The sequence below is a fragment of the Oncorhynchus keta genome, chromosome 3 (assembly GCF_023373465.1).
Source record: "Oncorhynchus keta strain PuntledgeMale-10-30-2019 chromosome 3, Oket_V2, whole genome shotgun sequence".
In the NCBI taxonomy this organism is placed as follows: domain Eukaryota; kingdom Metazoa; phylum Chordata; class Actinopteri; order Salmoniformes; family Salmonidae; genus Oncorhynchus; species Oncorhynchus keta.
Window position 1 is genome coordinate 106,314 of NC_068423.1, and position 22,427 is coordinate 128,740.

The following is a 22,427-nucleotide window of genomic DNA, read 5'->3' on the forward strand; positions in this document are numbered from 1 at the left end:
TTAATAAGCTGCACATTATTTAAAGCGAGACTGAATTCCTTAGAATTCCTTAGAAAGCTGTTATAAACTTGTAGATCTCAATATTAAAGAGTCTCTTACACTGGTGTTAAAGATGCTGACATATGCCTATACAAACTGACACTCAATTACTCAAACCACACACACTGGCCTGACAAGTGACACCCACACACAAACAAAAGCCTCAAAGGGTTCAGGGGCAGGTAGATATAAATAGTGCTCCTCTTGACGGCTCAGTCACTGGAGGACAGAGCAATCCACACTCTCTTGTGACCCAGCCCCCTGATCCTTCCAGAGGGCTCGGGAAGTCACCCTTGTGTCTGTCCCCAGAGCTGAGATTTACGCTCCCTAACCCATACACGGAACAAGGCACATGCTTCCCAGGGTATGAGGACAGTTGGGTGGGGGAGGGATAGATACCATGCTCCCTCCAACCAACTCCCCCAACTACCATGCCTTGGCATCAGATACAGGGGTATAAAAGCGTGGGTAATAATACTTATGCTGGTAAGTTGCAGTTATCCTTTTTTCTGGGGAAGAGGGATAGGAGATACAGAAGGAAGGAGGACAGACAGTCATACATACAGGAGTTTGTCATGAAGGGCCATACGCAAGTAAATCCTTTGTAAATCAGTTGTTCCTCAAAAGAAAAATACACCATTGGTTTGATTAAAGCAACAATTATTTGTCTTCTCACTTTATATGTCTTATCTCTTTGCTGTTTTTCACTCTTTCACAGGAAACACTTGTGAAACATCAACAGCACCTACAGAGGCAAAGGGATGTTGTCGCATACAGGATGAAGAAGCTAGCAGCTAAGCAGGTTGACTTTACAGTAAGTCAATGATTGTCTGGTGAATGTCTCTCGTCAGAAGCCTGAAGAACACTTGTTGGCATCCTATTCTATTTCGTTTAGATTCAGAGCTGGGGTGAGTTCCATTGCAATTAATTTCAATAAGTTTTATGGAACATTACGTCTGAGGGATAGGGAGTTTTGGGAGATGGTGAAATAGACCTACAAATGCTTTGAATTGCAGCAATGGTTTTATAGGCTTTCCAAAGATGTCATAGTCACTTGCCACTGTGAATCTGTATCTTTAAAAATGCTATTTCCATTGCACTGCTGTCAAATGTTCTAATTATGACCATTTCACATGACCCCTCCCCCACTTCAGAAGAAGACCAATGCACTGAAGGAGAAGATTAAGAAGAAGTATGAGGACATGAAGAGGGTTCTGGATGAGGACCTGCGGATCACGCTGACCCAGCTGGACATGGAGTATCAAGCCACAGAGTGCACCATTGAGGACAGAATAGAGCGCTGCTACCACCTCAGTCAGGAACTTGACCAGGAGATAGCCCAGCTCAGCACCCAAATGGAGAAAGAGCAGACAGATGACAAGGTGAAGGCCGTCTGAACATAACATAGGGACATTCTAATTTGACTCACATGCCTGTAACTATCACATAAAGAGTGTGACAGCAAGTTATGCACACTTACTTCAAGTTTGGATTTGGCCCGTAGAAGCAGGGTTGGAGTCATTTCTGAATTCAATTGCTGATCAAATTCAATTATTGAATTAAATTCTAATAGTTCCTAGGTTGCAGAATAGGAATTTCAGTATAGGAAACAGAATATAATTACACGAAGAAGCTTTCACCCTACATGAATGCCATGTTTGTACAAAGTCCTGATATTCATATTCGACTTACCTTGCAAAATCTAAAAGTTATGCTAGGACGCTACAATCTACATGGGTGTCAATGGAGAGGCTAATTTAGTCCAATTTATTGAAACAAATATTTGGTAGCACTTTATAATATCTCCACATAATAAAACATTTAAAATGGATAAGTAAGTATATTCATATTTTATTAATAATTTTATTCATCATATTTTATGAATCATTTATGAATCATTACTCCCACATTTGTAAATGTTAGTAACCTGGTTATTCGAACATTTATAAACAACTTTTAAAGTATTTAAGATGTAAAACATAGGTCCTTAAAAACCATTTACTAATCATTAGTTACATATTTTTGTGTGGCCCTATCTAAAGTGTGGGATATTTATACTTTATAAATACTTCTTGTGTGAAGATTGTAATTTCTCACAAAAAGCTGGACATGCCATTGGTAGATCCGAGCAGTACTGGATGCTCCTGAAGGTCTCAAAATGCCCCCTAGAACATACCAATGGTTAACCTTTTTCTGCCTGTCCGTTCGAAAATCAGAAACATGTTTCCAGTTGTTGTCACATCAATATCTCTGGGCTGCAATCATCACGTTTTTCATAAAACTCCTCTTTTGATAGGTTAAATTATGCATTAACAATATATGATTGGTTTACGGGTAAAGGGGTGGGAATTAGCCTCAACACGAATATTGCTAATTTGAGGCAGCTGCCACAGGGAGGCACTTCTCCCCCCCTTCGATTTGACTTTGGCAGCTCCATCATTCAAATTTGGACAAAAATATCAAGGTAAGAAACTGTATGTAATTCGTTTTTATGTTAGTAACGATAATATTTACATTTTAGTCTGTTTTTTCAGATTGAGTGTGTGACATGAACTTTTGATGCCCGGTGAGCTAACTATCTACCAAGCCAAGTAGTAGAATCAGCTTGAATATGAGTTGACAATTTCTGAGGTAAAAGTTATTATTATATGATCAATGACATCGATATTTTTTAAGTACATGAAAAGCTTTAAGAAGCTTTATGAAATATTCTCAGATAATGGTAGCTATCTAGCTAGATTGCTAGCTAGCCACCTAACTAGCTATGATGTGATAGCCTGTGTTGTTCAAGTAAGTCACCCAAAACAAAGCCATGTAGCCTACTTGATGTTAATGTTTGATAACTACAAAATACAATGCATTTGTCAATGGGTGTTAGAGCTAGAAACGAACTGGCTAGTGAGTATACAGTACCTTCAGAAGTATTCAGATCCCTTGAGTTTTTCCACATTTAAGTTAGGTTACAGCCTACATTTTTTATCATTTCTAAAAATCTGTTTTCACTTTGTCATTATGAGGTGTAGATTGCTGAGACAAAAAATACATCTATTTTAGAATAAGTCTGTAATGTAACAAAATGTGGAAAAATTCAAGGTGTCTGAATACTTTCTGAAGGCACTATATTGTGTCCCTAGCTAGCCTGCTAAAAGGAAAAGGGTTGCTGTGAAGAAAAATTGGGTGAGTACATTTGAATAGCTAGTCATATCCCCATAGCTAGACATCCCCTGCTGACTGTATATTATTAGGTGTATGTTTATCTGTGAAATGAATCCTATAAAATATTAAGCCTTCTGGCTGTTGATTCCAAGAATTAATGTAATGTTATAGCCTAAACCTAATTATAATAGCTTAGAAATAATGGCTTTGTTGGTCAGCTTGGTAACTAAATGTTCCTGGTCTAGCTGGTTTGTGACTGCTACTTACAGGTATACATTATCATATTATTTCAGTTATGGACTATCAGATATACAATTATATGGCATGTTTTCCCAAATGTTATAGTGAAAACCTTTGTATAATAACATGAAACATTGTCACCATGCGATTGTTAACTTACATTTACATTTACATTTAAGTCATTTAGCAGACGCTCTTATCCAGAGCGACTTACAAATTGGTGCATTCAACTATGACATCCAGTGGAACAGCCACTTTACAATAGTGCATCTAAATCTTTTAGGGGGGGGTGGTGAGAAGGATTACTTATCCTATCCTAGGTATTCCTTAAAGAGGTGGGGTTTCAGGTGTCTCCGGAAGGTGGTGATTGACTCCGCTGTCCTGGCGTCGTGAGGGAGTTTGTTCCACCATTGGGGGGCCAGAGCAGCGAACAGTTTTGACTGGGCTGAGCGGGAACTGTACTTCCTCAGTGGTAGGGAGGCGAGCAGGCCAGAGGTGGATGAACGCAGTGCCCTTGTTTGGGTGTAGGGCCTGAGCAGAGCCTGGAGGTACTGAGGTGCCGTTCCCCTCACAGCTCCGTAGGCAAGCACCATGGTCTTGTAGCGGATGCAAGCTTCAACTGGAAGCCAGTGGAGAGAGCGGAGGAGCGGGGTGACGTGAGAGAACTTGGGAAGGTTGTACACCAGACGGGCTGCAGCGTTCTGGATGAGTTGTAGGGGTTTAATGGCACAGGCAGGGAGCCCAGCCAACAGCGAGTTGCAGTAATCCAGACGGGAGATGACAAGTGCCTGGATTAGGACCTGCGCCGCTTCCTGTGTGAGGCAGGGTCGTACTCTGCGGATGTTGTAGAGCATGAACCTACAGGAACGGGCCACCGCCTTGATGTTAGTTGAGAACGACAGGGTGTTGTCCAGGATCACGCCAAGGTTCTTAGCGCTCTGGGAGGAGGACACAATGGAGTTGTCAACCGTGATGGCGAGATCATGGAACGGGCAGTCCTTCCCCGGGAGGAAGAGCAGCTCCGTCTTGCCGAGGTTCAGCTTGAGGTGGTGATCCGTCATCCACACTGATATGTCTGCCAGACATGCAGAGATGTGATTCGCCACCTGGTCATCAGAAGGGGGAAAGGAGAAGATTAATTGTGTGTCGTCTGCATAGCAATGATAGGAGAGACCATGTGAGGTTATGACAGAGCCAAGTGACTTGGTGTATAGCGAGAATAGGAGAGGGCCTAGAACAGAGCCCTGGGGGACACCAGTGGTGAGAGCGCGTGGTGAGGAGACAGATTCTCGCCACGCCACCTGCGTGGGCCGCGCCGGAGATGCCCAACTCGGAGAGGGTGGAGAGGAGGATCTGATGGTTCACAGTATCGAAGGCAGCCGATAGGTCTAGAAGGATGAGAGCAGAGGAGAGAGAGTTAGCTTTAGCAGTGCGGAGCGCCTCCGTGATGCAGAGAAGAGCAGTCTCAGTTGAATGACTAGTCTTGAAACCTGACTGATTTGGATCAAGAAGGTCATTCTGAGAGAGATAGCGGTAGAGCTGGCCAAGGACGGCACGTTCAAGAGTTTTGGAGAGAAAAGAAAGAAGGGATACTGGTCTGTAGTTGTTGACATCGGAGGGATCGAGTGTAGGTTTTTTCAGAAGGGGTGCAACTCTCGCTCTCTTGAAGACGGAAGGGACGTAGCCAGCGGTCAGGGATGAGTTGATGAGCGAGGTGAGGTAAGGAGAAGGTCTCCGGAAATGGTCTGGAGAAGAGAGGAGGGGATAGGGTCAAGCGGGCAGGTTGTTGGGCGGCCGGCCGTCACAAGACGCGAGATTTCATCTGGAGAGAGAGGGGAGAAAGAGGTCAGCACAGGGTAGGGCAGTGTGAGCAGAACCAGCGGTGTCGTTTGACTTAGCAAACGAGGATCGGATGTCGTCGACCTTCTTTTCAAAATGGTTGACGAAGTCATCTGCAGAGAGGGAGGAGGGGGGAGGAGGATTCGGGAGGGAGGAGAAGGTGGCAAAGAGCTTCCTAGGGTTAGAGGCAGATGCTTGGAATTTAGAGTGGTAGAAAGTGGCTTTAGCAGCAGAGACAGAGGAGGAAAATGTAGAGAGGAGGGAGTGAAAGGATGCCAGGTCCGCAGGGAGGCGAGTTTTCCTCCATTTCCGCTCGGCTGCCCAGAGCCCTGTTGTGGATACAATATTCAATTTCATTGATGATTCCCTTTTTTATGTACTGAAGTGTATTCTGAATATAACTTTAAGTCAATCTCACTCTATTCTTTGGAGGGGTTGTCACTGATTTACATTTTAAATGTTAATGTTCATTGTTTGTCTTTATGTTTGAGTTTTGGAAATGGACAGCGGAGACCATTTTTTTTATGATCCAATACGTAATATGGTACACTTGTCATAATTAGGTTTTAAGAAAAGTGATCAAGATCTTTGATGAGATTGCGCAGGGATCCAGATTGGGAACTTAAGAAAAAACTAGTCATCGGCATACATTGACACTTCTGTTTTTATCCCCTGGATTTCTAACCCCTTGATGTTCTTGTTGGATCTAACTTTAATATCTAGCATTTCAAGGGCCATAATAAATAGAAATGGAGACAACAGACAGCCTTGTTTTACTCCTCTTAAAAGCTCAATACTTTCTGAGTAACCATTATTTACTACAGTGGCTTGCGAAAGTATTCACCCCCCTTGGATTTTTTTTATTTTGTGTGCCTTACAACCTGGAATTTAAATTAATATGTTGAAGGTTTGTATAATTTGATTTACTCAACATGTCTACCAATGTGAAGATGCAAAATATGTTATATTGTGATACAAACAAGAAATAAGACAAAACCCCCAGAAAACACGAGTGTGCATAAGTATCCCAAAAAAAGTTAATATTTTGTAGATCCACCTTTTGCACCAATTACAGCTGCAAGTCTCTTGGGGTATGTATCTATAAACTTGGCACATCTAGCCACTGGGATTTTTGCCCATTCTTCAAGGCAAAACTGCTCCAGCTTCTTCAAGTTGGATGGGTTCCGCTGGTGTACAGCAATCTTTAAGTCATACCACAGATTCTCAATTGGATTGAGGTCTTGGCTTTGACTAGGCCATTCCAAGACATTTAAATGTTTCCCCTTAAACCACTCAAGTGTTGCTTTAGCAGTATGTTTAGGATTATTGTCCTGCTGGAAGGTGAACCTCTATCCCAGTCTCAAATCTATGGAAGACAAACAGGTTTGTCTCAAGACTTTCCCTGTTTTTAGTGTCACCCATCATTCCTTCAATTCTGACCAGTTTCTCATTCCCTGCCGATGAAAAACATCCCCACAGCATGATGCTGCCACCACCATGCTTCACTGTGGGGATGGTGTTCTCGGGGTGATGAGAGGTGTTGGGTTTGTGCCAGACATAGCCTTTTCCTTGATGGCCAAAAAGCTACATTTTAGTCTCATCTGAACAGAGTAACTTTTTCCATATGTTTGGGGAGTCTCCCAAATGCCTTTTGGCGAACACCAAACATGTTTGCTTATTTATTTCTTTAAGCAATGGCATTTTGTCTGGACACTCTTCCGTAAAGCCCAGCTCTGTGGAGTGTATGGCTTAAAGTGGTTCTATGGACAGACACTCCAATCTCCACTGTGGAGTTTTGCAGCTCCTTCAGGGTTATCTTTGGTCTCTTTGTTGCCACTCTTATTAATTCCTACCTTGCCTGGTCTGTGAATTTTGGTGGGTGGCCCTCTCTTGGCAGGTTTGTTGTGGTGCCATATTCTTTCATTTTTTTAAATATTGGATTAACGGTGCTCTATGGGATGTTCAAAGTTTCTGATATTTTTTATAACCCAACCCTGATCTGTACTTCTCCACAACTTTGTCCCTGACCTGTTTGGAGAGCTCCTGTTTGGAAAGATCTTATTTAGGGGCTTCATAGCAAAGGGGGGTGAATATATATGCATGCACCACTCTTCAGTTTTTTATTTTCTACTTTTATTTTTTTAAACAAGTTATTTTTAAAATTTCACTTCACCAATGTGGACTATTTTGTGTATGTCCATTACATGAAATCCAAATAAAAATCTACTTAAATTACAGGTTGTAATGCAACAAAATAGGAAAAACGTGAAGTTCGATGAATGCTTTTGCAAGGTACTGGTTTTTACATCTGGGGTTGCTGTACATACAGTTTAAGTCAGAAGTTTACAAACACTAAGTTGACTGTACCTTTAAACAGCTTGGAAAATTCCAGAAAATGATGCCATGGCTTTAGAAGCTTCTGAAATGCTAATGATCATAATTTGAGTCAATTGGAAATGTACCTGTGGATGTATTTCAAGGCCTACCTTCAAACTCAGTGCCTCTTTACTTGACATCAGGGGAAAATGAAAATAAATCAGCCAAAAACTCAGAAAAAGAATTGTAGACCTCCACAGGTTTGGTTCATCCTTGGGAGCAATTTCCAAATGCCTGAAGGTGCCATGTTCATCTGTACAAACAATCGTACGCAGGTATTAACTCCATGGGACCACGCAGCCGTCATACCGCTCAGGAAGGATACGCTTTCGGTCTCCTAGAAATGAACGTACTTTGATACGAAAAGTGCAAATCAATCCCAGAACAACAGCAAAGGACCCTGTGAAGATGCTGGAGGAAACAGGTACAAAAGTATCTATATCCACAGTAAAACGAGTCCTATATCAACATAACCTAAAAGGCCGCTCAGCAAGATAGAAGCCACTGCTCCACAATCGCCATAAAAAAAGCCAGACTACGGTTTGCAACTGCACATAGGGACAAAGATTGTACTTTTTGGAGAAATGTCCTCTGGTCTGATGAAACAAAAATGTAACTGTTTGTCCGTAATGACCATCATTATGTTTGGAGGAGAAAGGTGGAGGGTTGCACGCCGAAGAACACCATCCCAACCGTGAAGCACGAGGGTGGCAGCATCATATTGAGAGCGTGATTTCCTACAGGAGGGACTGGTGCAATTCACAAAATAGAATTATGAAAAATTATGGTTTATTGAAGCAACATCTCAGACATCAGTCAGGAAGTTAAAGCTTGGTCGCATATTGGTCTTCCAAATGGTCAATGACCCCAAGCATACTTCCAAAGTTGTGGAAAAATGGCTCAAGGACAACAAAGTCAAGGTATTGGAGTGGCCATCACAAAGCCCTGACCACAATAATATATGCCATTTAGCAGACGCTTTTATCCAAAGCGACTTACAGTCATATATGCATACATTCTACGTATGGGTGGTCCCGGGAATCGAACCCACTACCCTGGTGTTACAAGCGCCATGCTCTACCAACTGAGCTACAGAAGGACCACAATCCTATAGAACATTTTTGGGCAGAACTGAAAAAGCATCTGCGAGCAAGGAGGCCTACAACCCTGACTCAGTTACATCAGCTCTGTCAGAAAAATGGGCCAAAATTCACCCAACGTATTGTGGGACGCTTGTGGAAGGCTACCCGAAACGTTTGACCCAAGTTAACCAATTTAAAGGCAATGCTACCAAATACTAATTAAGTGTAGGTAAACTTCTGACCCACTGGGGGAAAAAAGCTGGAATAAATCATTCTCTTTACTATTATTCTGACATTTCACATTCTTAAAATAAAGTGGTGATCCTAACTGACCTAAGACAAGGAATTTTTACTCGGATTAAATGTCATTAATTGTTTTACATTTATTTGGTAAAGGTGTATGTAAACTTCCGACTTCAACTATATCTCACTTGGTCAGGGCTTTTCAACATTCATATACCCACTAGTTCTAATGTATCCATGATCTTTGTTATCTTCTTAAGTGCTTGCGGGTGATAGTTTGTGGAATGATTTCCTTCATGATCCATTGAGGTACTTTAACCGTATTATAATCTCCCACCATAATAATAGATTATTTCGTTGCTTGTGATCTCAATCGATTATTATATATATTTTCGAAAAAGTGTGGATCATCATTATTTTGCCCATATTGATTAATTAGCCAGATCTGTTTTTGGTCCAATAGCATATTTAAAGTAATCCATCTTCCTTGCGGATCTGTTTGCACAGTTTGCACAATCGGTCAAAATTTGCATTAATGAGTATAATAACCCCTCTTGAGTTTCTTTGCCCGTGACAAAAACGTATTTCTCCTTCCCAGTCTTTTTTCCACCCAACCTCATCTATATTTGTAGAATGAGTTTCCTGTAAACAATAGATATTATATTATTTTTCTTTTAGCCATGTAAAAATGTATATTTTTTATGATCTGCCAATGCTAAGCAATTATATCTTGCTATACTTACTTCCCCACTTACCATAATGATACCCAAGTTTCAATTAAACTTACCACAACCAATGTTTGTAAACTTACCATTAAAAAGCACCATGATGATTAAGCGTCCATATAACTTTAATATAATAACTTGCACTGTTAAGCATACTGTATCTGCAACTTTGTAAACCTCCAATTGTCCTAATATTCCACCCACTAAAACCTCCCCCCATATCTAGGTCTGTTGTCACTAAGACCATCTCCCTGACTCATGATGCACATTTGCGTCCTAAGGCAAACCCTTGGTCACCAATTGGCGTTGGCCAGAGGGAAATATGGGCAGTCCTATGATAACATAAATATCTATGAGGATGCTTAAAAGGACTAACCAAATACCATGGAAAACAGTCAGAAAAAAATAAATAGTCCTTCCGGAACCAATTTGGCCAGATGCAGTACCTCTCTTGGCATGAATGTTTTTTCTCTCACTTTTTGCAATGTAAACATTTGAATAAAATAGATAATTTGAGTTTCTTCTTCGTTAATTCTCCTGCCCCCCAAAAAACACAATGTGAAAAAGTTGATTTTCATTACAGGCCTGATAGTCCAAGAGTTGATTCAGGTTGGGCCGACCCGGGCTTATGGTTTGCGCAACATTGTAACCTACAGTATATTTGAGACAAGCGGGCACTGTGTGAGAAGTGCACCTGTTTCTCTCACAGAACTAGAAGATTAACTTTTTATGATCTTTCTCCATTTCTCTGCTCTGATAGCCATGAGCCTGCAACTCTCATCTCTCCAGTGTTGCACTTTGTAATCTATTTCCTTATAGAATCATAGCCGTCCGAATGGTTCTGGAGGAGCTGCATCACCCCTAATAAATTTGCTAAAGTTATAGAATTAGTTATATCTGTCTCATAACCCCTTACACCCAAGTGTTTCAAAACTCCTTAACGTTGGTGGCAGCTCAGTTGCTGTCACGACTTCAGCCGAAGTTGGCTCCCCTGCCTGTTCGGGCGGCGCTCGTCATCACCAGGCTACTAGCCACCACTGATCCCTTTTTCGTTGTCTGTTTGTTTTGTCTTATTAGTTTCACCTGTGTCCTGTTGTATGTGCTTAATGGGCTTCCTTATTTAAAGTACGTGTACCCGCCCTTGTTTTGTGCGGGATTGTATTTATGTTACGTGTGTGCGTTAGGTAGAGGTGATATATTTCTGGACCTGGCACCCTGTGTTGTGGGTGGTCCACATTATTGGCCGCGCCCTGTGTTTTGGGCTTGTTATTTTTTTGTGCCACATTAAAGTGCACCTTTTCCAGTGGAACTCTCTGCACCTGATTCCTTCCTCACCCACCTAGTCCCGCGTGACAGTTGCCACCAACGTGGTGTTTACAAAACACTTAATTTTAACAATGAATTAGCATACAATACAGAGGATGTTTAAGAAAATACAGTATATTGAACATAAAGTGACCTTTCTACCAAAACCAAAGTGTGGATTGCAGTCACTTAGAGCAGCCTAATCTCAGTTAACCCAGAATTAAAATATTGCGTAATTTGGTCAGCTGCGTGATTCAATTTTGGGTCGAAAGGTGTTAGAAATTGGGAGTTCCGGTTTGTGAAGTCTTCACCCTCAGCTCTTCCTCATGTCCTTGCAACACTTATTTCACAACAGTTTTTGTGAATAAAATGTTCTATATGTTCCCTTTAACATCCAGTTTTGTGTGCTTATTCTTTTACCATTGATACATTTTAGGCTATTTTGAGATCTTGAGGTACATCAGGTACTGCTGGAAAGTCTGCCAATGGCATATGCATCTTTTTGTGAGAAATAACACTGGTCACTGAAAATATTTATAAAGTATTTATAAAGGATAAATAGCCCACACTTTTGATGAGGCCACACAAAAATATTTAAATAATGATGAATGGAGTAATGATTAAGTTATTATAAAGTGCTACCAAATATTGTTTCTAAAAAGTACTTACAAAAATCTGTAGTTAATAAATGATTCCAGTGGTTGATGTTCATGCTGAAGTTAAATGTGGGCCCTTATGCTTTGTCATCATTGTTAGTGAATGAGTGTAAATGTCTGGAAAATCACAAGCTATATAATGGGAAATCACAAATATATTAGCAAATACTAACAAAGTGCTACCAAAATGGGGACCTAAAGCTAGCTGACAACCTAGCTAAAGGATGGCAGTAGTGGCGGATGTTGCTGTGTGCTCATTGAATGGCAAGGCAAGGGAAGCACATATCATGTTTTAAATGTCCTTCTTACAGGTTGGAGCTAGCATTGCGTTAGAATTGGGAACCAGCATGGATCCTATTTGGTAGATTTGATTGAATCTGGATGCAATAAACCAATATAACTTTCAGATTGATTATGATTTGATCTCTGGCCTCTAACTGCTTTGTAATCTCCCTACAGGATGCGGAAACGGAGAGAAGGTATGTATCAGAAAACACATTTTTTGGTTACAATTTGGAACATTCATGAACACCTCTTTCCATGACATAGACTGACCAGGTGAATCCAGGTGAAAGCTATGATCCCTTATTGATGTCACTTATTAAATCCACTTCAAAGTGGAGATGAAGGGGAGGAGACAGGTTAAAGAAGGATTTTTAAGCCTTGAGAAAATTGAAACATGGATTGCGTATGTATGCCATTCAAAGGGTGAATGGGCAAGACAAAAGATTTAAGTGCCTTTGAACTGGGTATGGTAGTAGGTGCCATGCACACCAGTTTGTGTCAAGAACACAACTATGGGAAGCATTGGAGTCAACGCTTTCAACACCTTGTAGAGTCCATGCCCTGACAAATTGAAACTGTTCTGATGGTCAAAGGGGTGGTGAAATATAATTTCTTTACGGAGTGGAGTGGCTGCGTGACCAGACTCTCAGGACGTCTGCTAAAATACCGTACCTTCTGCACATGTGCTACTCTGGTGCTGCGTCCCCCTCCCTTCCTGTTCTACTCACCCTGAGGTGATGATCAGATGTCTTTGTCCGTTGTAAGACATATTGTACATACAATGACATGATCAACCATACAAATCGAATTTACCTCCTACACACATTGTAACCTGAGTGCAGCAGACTGATCACATGTTGAGAAAAACTCTGGTTACCGCTAGGTGCCAAATGTTAGGCTGCTCAGAAGTGGAAAAGGCTACTCTTGCAAATGTCAATGATGTGCTGTCGAATAAATTGTGTGTTCCATGATCATTGAGAAGCAAAATAACAGTTTTATGTTATTGATGGTTAAAACACAGATTCTTTGGCCCCAATGCAATGTAAATACAGGACTAGGCTACAAGTTACATGTAGGCTAGGTTATGTTGTCTTGTAGGCTAAATGCATTTGGTCATGTCGTCCTAAAGTAGCCGGCAAAACATATATTTCAGTGGAGGCTGCTGAGGGGAGAACCGCTCATAATTATGGCTTGAATGGAGCGAATGGAATGGCATCAAACACAAGAAAGACACGTGTTTGATGTATTTGATAACATTCCACCTATTCCGCTCCTGCCATTACCATAAGCCCCTCCTCTCCAATTAAAGGTGCCACCAACCTCCTGATATTTTTTGCAATGTTTATTTCAAATCGCCTCTGTGTTTTTATTTTATCTGAGCAGCAGCTACTGTAAAAGTAATGCACATGCAGAACATTATATGTTTGTTTAGCTATAGGGAAGAGGCGTCCTGGGGGATGGGGTGGAACAATCTAGTCAATTTATTAATAGTGTGTACACTTTTTATAATGTATTGTATATTTTATATTGTATTGAATATCTTAATGATCTTGACTAAGTATCGGCTATCTTGAGTGGAAATTGATACATAAAAGGAAACATCCTATAATAAACCTTCTCATAAGACATTGTAAAGGCTCTAATCTTGGCAACCCAGAACCAAATCTTGCATGACTACTGGTTCTAGGACGTTGAGATTGGTGCAGGCGGCAGAACCAGGGCGGATCTTCTAAATGCTTACTTACTTAAATTGCTTGTTAACTGTGCTTATTTATGAAAATTATCGTAACGTGTTACCCATTTTTCTGTTAATGGTGTTTGCTGTGTGAGTATGACATCACATTTTATGTATGTTTTTGCATATGTACCACAATGGTCAAATAAACCTACATCTAAGGGTATCTGTGTGTGTATGTACCAATTTCTCTGCTTCCTTGTCTCCAGAATAGCAGAGACGATGAAGGCTACAGATCCAGAATTGCTTCAGGTGGATGAATTTAAGAATGAACAGCTCTTGAGTTTAACCATCAACCTCCTGCTTTTCATCCGGTCCCAGGTCCCTGTCACCAAGAAACTCTTTCAGAGCTGTGAGTTCAATATCAATTTATTTAAAGATCCTGTGCAATCACTTTTATTACATTAAGTGTTCATTAAACCACAATATTAAGATTTATAAACACTTTTCAAAATATATTTTCCTCCAAAATAGATTTACAATCAATCTGAAAACATTTTTTAAACTGAAATTAATTGATTGCTTTTAAGTGGGAGGATATTTATTGTCCAGAACCACAGCTGTGGTTCATTCACTTTTTTCAGCCATGCTGTTGGCACTTAAACATCGTAAATGGGTGTACTAACCATCAAACATTATTGTGCAATGTTGTAATTCACGTTGGTGTCAGCAGAGTTTTTTGGACATGATTTTTCACCAAAATAATTTAACTAGCTTTATTCTCGTATGTTGGTCGTTTGGGAAGCTTTGAGTTGTCACGTGTATAAGGTGTTTGTAGTCGGACAAAACAAGTATCGTAATGGATCGCTTTAGCCGCTTCTATTTCTTCCTTGGGACGGCGATATTCTCCAAGCTGAGCCAAGGGTCCTTTACCGTCTAATTCCTCCTCCCATGTCCAATTCTCCAAGTGGTGCAGCCTCTCCCACTGCAACTGCTCTTCACGATTAACAGGGAGAGTAGGCTCAGGTCTGACTCCTGACTCAGCCACTCTCTCTCTGCGCTCTCTCCCAATAAATATTTGGGGGTTACTTTCGGTTTTCGCTCTGCGTCGCCGTGTTTTCCTTTTAGACTCCATTCGTCTATAGCCCTCTTCGCACTGCTGAAGCGAATCCCAGGCGGGCTCCTGCACTCTCTCTGGGTCGGCCGCCCACCTGTCGATTTCTTCCCACGTCGTATATTCCATGCCTCTACCTTCCATAACGTCCTCCTTTAGCTCCTGCCAGTTTACACACTGCTCGGTCCGTGAACGGTGGTGGGTGTTTCTGTAACGGCGTTCGTCTGTTGAAGGAAGAGAGTCGGACCGAAATGCAGCGTATAGGTTACTCATGACTTAAATGAACTGAATCGCGGTACATGAAATAACTGAAACTAATACAAAAACAACAGAACGGAACGTGAAACTTATTACAGCCTATCTGGTGACTACTACACAGAGATAGGAACAAACACCCACAAAATACAAAGCGAACTCAGGCTACCTAAATACGGTTCCCAATCAGAGACAATGACAAGCACCTGACTCTGATTGAGAATCGCCTCAGGCAGCCAAGCCTAACAACATCCCTAATCAGCCGCGATCCCAAATAATACAAACCCCAATACGAATACAACATATAAACCCATGTCACACCCTGGCCTACCCAAACATATAACAAAAACACAAAATACAATGACCAAGGCGTGACACACAGCTAACACATTCACTTAAAATTGAAGCTGGAAAGACTGAAAACTAGCTGCACTTCGTTTCTTTTGACCTTTTTTCAATTGACATTTCTTTGTATACTGATCATACATAAAATGTATGCCAGCTGACTCATGATTTTGACAGGCTAAGAAACGCTGCCTGCCTGTCTGTCTCGTCCCGACACATTCCTTACTATGGGACAGCTGGAGATCGGATTTGAATATTGAAACAAAGTTGCAAATGTCGGAGAGACAGAAAGCAAGGTTTAAAAAAATCTCACCGCTGTTGAAAATGAAATGTTAGTCTAAAAGAAATGTGATATAATGTCTAGATACTTTTTATAGTGGAGATCAAGTTTATAACGTGCCTTGCTGGGCTGATGAGACAGTGGATTGCGCAGTCAGATGGAACAGAGTAAATAGACATTTTAATGTCAGATTTAGCCGGTGGTAACTTGTGGAATAGACACCGGATGGAATGTAGTTTTAACCTATCAGCATTCAGGATTAGACTCACCCACTGTATAATATTCCATGTATTCCATGTATATTTACAGGACATTATGACTTTTGGGCCCATCAATGCATGGGTGGGCAGTCTTCTTTTCAACTTGTTACACTGTTGGTGGGAAAAACACTCTCAGGACCATGTTGTCTTTAGTATCTGGGGGACAAAGACGTAACAAGCTTTTATGGGGCAGACAAAATGGATAAAAGTGGATTAACATTTGAGACACTACTTTAATTTCTATATGTAGCTTCCTGAGCTCGGTACACTGGGGGTGGGAGAAACACTCTCATGACCATGTCCTCTTTGTAGACAAACAAATTAACGGTTTAATTGCTCACGCAATAAAAATATCATGCATTCTAATGAACGCTATTGACAGCAAAAACCTATTCTCTTTATAGTGTTATTAGAAATATGTATTTAATTTCTCAATTTATGTGTGTTTTACTTAGATGCCTCTGACGTTGTCCTTGACCCTACCACTGCCCACCCGAAACTTATAATTTCCCCGAAGGGTGACTTGGTAGAGTACACGGACACCTGGCAAGAAGTCCCAGAGAACCCCTCTCGCTTCGACACCACCCTCAATGCCATCAGCCGGCAGGGCTTCCGAGAGGGACGTCACTACTGGGAGGTACAGGTAAGTGGGAAGACCTACTGGGAGATAGGTCTCACCTACCCAAGCATCCCACGCAAGGGCCGTGAGGAGGACTGCTGGCTGGGCCGTGGAGACGAGTCGTGGGCAATGGAGTTCTTTAATGGGGACTACACAGCATGGCATGACAGGGTGGCCCATGCGCTCCCTGTGGTGGCCGGACAGCACTTCACTCGCATCGGTATTTACTCCAGCTTTCCCGGGGGCCTGGTGTGCTTCCTGGGGGCCGACACCATGACCCCTCTCCACTGTTTCTATGTCGCCACCTTCACCAATGTCCTCCACCAGGCTGTGTGCCCCGGGCACGACAATCAGGGGTCCAACTGGAAGCCCCTTAAGATTTGCGATGCCTCACGCTCTGCCCCTACCCTCTGATGGAGGACAATTGCAATGGGTGGAGGGAATGGGGGTGGTATATCACTTTTGTCATGTGTTTTTTTTTGTGTTATGAACCATGCACACCAGGTCAGATTTTTTTTCTGCACACCTGGCCTGACTGTCTGGTGCTGCAATTTTATGTCCACTTCCAATCTAAACAAGTTTGTGTATGTGTACATTTTTTAAAATAAAAATTCACTGACCTATAACAGATCAGGCTGACTAGCCTATATACATTTCCAGGAGCTTGAAACACCCACCTAATGTTGAAACAATTGTTTCTATACCCTTTGGACTTTGTGTGCAGGACTTTAGGCAAAGTTTTCATTTAGCTAAATTGATTTATTGTAAATTCAGGATTAGCATGTGTATGCAACGTTTGTACGACAAAAATAACACACTATTCTTTTTACAATACAATTCTTCATGTTTAATGCAATAAAGTAGTGTTTCATTCCTTTGATGTTAAGTAATTTAAACATTGTATTGCCCCAGATTCAAAAGGAGCCATAGTAAATTCATAATATTTCCTTTTTTTTAGGAAATTTGTCTTCCTTTTCTATATAATAATTTTTTCATTTTTCTTTTGAAATATATTCCTGAGTACAATAGCATTAAACCTGGAAAGCATTTAAAATATGATTTCCCCCTTCAATTCCACTCCAAAACAAGTGGAGCAAACACTCCTTTTAGTACAGGTTGGGCACTACATCACTGATTCATGTTTCGAGAGGATTCAAGAGTGCCATCTGTGTGATTGAAAGGTATGTGTGGAATGGGTAACATGTCTACTCGGTTGCCACAGTTCACTACTGTGGTTTATAGAATTATTTTGTAATCATGAAAAAAATAAAATAAGAAAATGACTGAAATTAAACAAAGACTGGAAAAAGATAATGGCAAAAAATTCAAGATGGCACCCGAATGTTTTCCCAAAGTTACTAGTAATCCGTAGTTGCAATCCTGTAAATTGTGCTGGAACATTGCACAAACATTGGAACAATGCAGTGTGCGAATTAGTTCAGGTGAATTGTGAATGATAAGAATTGAACCACCAGTAATAGCTGCCCCTGCAGATGACAGAGTATTTCTGGCTTTGGGATAACATGAATATGCAATAACAAACTTAAATCTGTATGTGTGCTTTTGAAGGGCAACAAAGCTCTGGCAATTGAAGGTATTCATGATCAAATGTATGTGACTACCTCTTCATGTCAAGAAATGTTCCCTTCCCTCCAAACCTAAATAAATAACATTTGGCACAAATACTGTTAGCTGTGATCTTTGCCAATAAATCAAATGCTTGTACAAAAGCTGGAAAAAATGAGCAGTTTTCAGATATAACAGATTTCCAGATATAACTGAATCCGTCCCCTAAACCTTTAACAACCCCACAAAAATGGCAGCAAATTTTCTGGGTCGGTAAAATACATATATTTCACACAGCCTGTCGACAAAGATCCGATCAAATGTGATATCATTATTCTTAGGAATAACCTGAAGAAGAGGCAAGTATCACCACCAACACATGAACGCAGAGTGCCACACATGAACGCAGAGTGCTACGCTATGTGCAAAAAGGCATTCTCGCCCAAACGGCACAGTGTCACACTGTGCCTGGATCATCCCTGAATTTTTAGGCTGCTTGGTCAGTGTGTGGATTAGTCAGTCTCGTCAGTTAATCGGTCTGTCAGTCTGTGGTGGTCATTGGCGGTCAGTTGAAATGCAGTTATTTTGTCAGCATGGAGACTACGCACGCAGGGGATCTGCTTTTTCTCGCTGAATCATGGGTCCTCGTAGCAGGACTCGAAGCTGGTAGCCACCATGTAGTTGACACGTGTGAGGATCTGCATGATCTCCAGCTGCTTGCCAAACTCATTGAGGACATTGCAGAGTGCCTGAACAAACCAGGAGCTGCGCCCAGGGTTCCTCCACGAGTAGTACCCTACTCTCTCCAATTGACACTGATGTCAGCACATACACACACACACACACACACACACACACACACACACACACACACACACACACACACACACACACACACACACACACACACACACACACACACACACACACACACACACACACACACACACACACACACACACACACACACACACACAACTATGTTTCCAGCCAGAGTTTTAATGCGAGTAGTCATAACGTTTAAGAAGAATCACGACAGCTGTGATGGAAACAGGATTTTTTGGTACAATTTTATAAATGCAGACAGATAATTTGATTGTTTGTCATGGTTGGATCCTTTTGTGTCAGTAAAATGAATTACGCCTTTATGCACAAATATGGCTATAATAGCCATCATATCAAAGTAAATGTGGAGTCACGCGATGATATGGTGTGTGGTTCTACGACTTGGGAAACCATGCAGTTTATTAGGCTACAGAAGAAATACAATATTATGAACTTCATAGGGTGGTGAATGTGCACGGTGATGAGCTTGATACTCCTTTCCAATAAATATTGTGGGTCTTATTCTGGTGACATGATGAGTGATGCTTGACTGCCATTTGACAAATAATAATATTCTGGCTTATTCATAATGATCTCATCATGTAGACTAGCCTACCTGCATTGTATCTATGAGCTGTTGGCTAGACCGCAGGAGCCAAGACCAGAGTAGGCACATTTGTTATTTAACACAGCTGTTTTTTGACAAAACTATTGGTAGAGTTGAAAATGCGTTCGAAACACATTGAACTTATTCAGTACATGAAAACTTAAGAATATTGATTGATTTTATATCTGGAAAAAGTCAGTTTGGTGAAAACACACCACTGGTGGGAAAATTTGAATATTTTGTTTATGCAGATTTGAGAACATTTTCATAAAAATCTATTGCCAATTGGATGAAAACCTAGCTATAGAGAGTCTCACAATCAGATTCTCTCACACAGCAACAAAACTGGGTAGTGGATGTGTATTACCAGCTACCATGGTCCCAGGCATAACCTGTGAGGGTCTGAGGCAGAGATAGTAACTGTGGGATTTCTGTCAGACTATCTGTGCAGGGATCATTTAGTGGATGACTAGATTAGCTGGAAAATGTATGGTGATGCTGTGGGTTACCTGGCATGGTGGAGTAGGCAAAAAGGAAGTCTAGGGTATCATTGGGGGGCACGGAATCCATCTGTATGCCATCATCAAACTCAGAACAAGACCTGCACAAACGTTTTCACACTTTTTGGCTGGTGTCCACATTGCCTTCGTTGTTGTTTTCCTTACTACATGATAATAACTTTGGACATGTGTGTGTTTCTATCAAAGTAAGTACCTTATTACGTTATAATAGTTTCTGTATGTTGTATTATGTTCCTACTGTAGCTCACTGTATGTATGGAGCATAATATATTTGTGTGTTTTCCTTATAACAGTGGACATGCAAGGTACTAATTTCATAACTTTTATGGTGTTATACTCAATTGTGCTTATGTAGCTAGCTACATTCTGTTATATCTGTAAAACAATGCTAATTGCATCAGAGAAGTATTGGCTTGTGTTGTCTTTTGAAGATATCCTGGCCTTATGACCATGGCTTGTTTTCATTTGGCCTGTTTAGCATAGCTCAGTTCTTCCCTGCCCTGCCCCCTTGTGGAGTTTAACATTTACATTTTACATTTAAGTCATTTAGCAGACGCTCTTATCCAGAGCGACTTACAAATTGGTGCATTCACCTTATGACATCCAGTGGAACAGCCACTTTACAATAGTGCATCTAAATCTTTTAAGGGGGGTGAGAAGGATTACTTTATCCTATCCTAGGTATTCCTTAAAGAGGTGGGGTTTCAGGTGTCTCCGGAAGGTGGTGATTGACTCCGCTGTCCTGGCGTCGTGAGGGAGTGTGTTCCACCATTGGGGAGCCAGAGCAGCGAACAGTTTTGACTGGGCTGAGCGGGAACTGTACTTCCTCAGTGGTAGGGAGGCGAGCAGGCCAGAGGTGGATGAACGCAGTGCCCTTGTTCGGGTGTAGGGCCTGATCAGAGCCTGGAGGTACTGAGGTGCCGTTCCCCTCACAGCTCCGTAGGCAAGCACCATGGTCTTACTTACTTAACTTACTTACTTAAGTTACTGTTTCTTACCTTTAAATAACTCATATTTGTGATTTTGTCAATGCAATTTATTATTTTTATAGCAGTGTCATGTTACTTCTTTGTTATATTGTTTTATTGCTATAGCCTGATATTGTATTCTAATTACTAATAATTCCTCTTTATTCTGTACATTCAGAAACCATAATATGCCAATATCTTAACTGGAACTGGACATCTTTAGAACTGGAGATTGAGGCCAGCTTTAGTATGCTTGCAACATACTGTTTGAACCGTACACTCCTTAACAGTTTTACTGGATGAAAACACAGCAAGAAAACATATACGCCTACATGTAATAATCGTCTATTTTATTGAAGTATTGGTGGTGGTTGAACAACAACAACAAAAACTAGTTTTACTAGAGGGAAAAAGCTTCAAAAAAAGACTGACAACTTATGAATATGCATAACCCATATTCATACAGTGATTGAACAACAACTACATTTCCAACCCCCACCTATAAAGGCATAATATCATGGCAGGTCACCTGTCAAGTCAGTGAGTCAGTAATTGCTGCAGATGTGCTCAATAGTGCTTGAGCATATGATATTCCCAAAGCATGGTGAAATACATAGAGGTGTGTCACAAGCTAAACACATGTACTTTGTCAACCTCCTCTGCTTCTTTCTCCTGGTGCCAGACAGGCAGACTTTGCAAGGAAAATCCCTTGCAGTGAGGCGTAGGGGATTGTCTGCAGCAGGATGGCACCTAGTGGCTGAATGCCGAGTGGTGTGGTGCTCCTCCAGCAGCTCTCTCATGAGGTTTTCTCTGTACTTTTGGTATGTAATTACTTTACCTATGGGAGAGAGGGAGTGAGGAGGATGAATGAGGGGAGATGATGATGAGGCAGTGGGTAGGTGGGTGAGATCAATATATTGTCAATATAATTGCATAATGGAATGGTATGCGATTTGTATGTGAAATGTACGTCCAATTACAAAAAATACATTGTCGGTAATCATCTCACCTGTTAGTTGGCAGTGAACTATGTGGCCATTTAGGGCAGCAGTGTCGATAACATCGAAAAAAATATTCTTATAGTACTTGGTAGTTTTCTGAGCGCATTCCACAAAGCTGTTTATCATGTCCACCTTATCCACTGCCCCCATTTTGAGGTTATAGTCAAGCACACAGTCTGGTTTGATCTTTCTTTCTTCCATCAGGTGGTCCACCTTCCCTGTGGCCGACATGATTGCTGTATGGACAGTGGAGAGGTCATGGACGTCTCTTTTGTCATGCCACTTTACTGCCAGTTGTTGACAGTTTTCCTTGAACTCCACCTCCTCTCTCTGCATCTTCCTGCATCCGAATGCCGGCATCCCTTTCCTGTTCGACCTGACTGTGCCACAGGCCCCTCTGCAGGTAGTTAACCAACCAGGTTCAATGTTAGCTAGCTAACATTAG

At 41.3% G+C, this 22,427-nt stretch overlaps 1 protein-coding gene across 1 annotated transcript; it reads left to right on the top strand.

The window, feature by feature from the left end:
• The first annotated feature begins 443 nt into the window (after positions 1-443).
• Positions 444-18,214, top strand: si:ch211-28p3.4 (zinc-binding protein A33). Its single transcript, XM_035753362.2, has 6 exons — positions 444-632; positions 758-853; positions 1,194-1,421; positions 12,121-12,140; positions 13,891-14,033; positions 16,331-18,214. The coding sequence occupies exons 1-6, from the start codon at positions 471-473 to the stop codon at positions 16,906-16,908; spliced, it is 1,227 nt and encodes a 408-aa protein (XP_035609255.2). The 5' UTR covers positions 444-470; the 3' UTR covers positions 16,909-18,214.
• Positions 18,215-22,427: the final 4,213 nt, after the last annotated feature.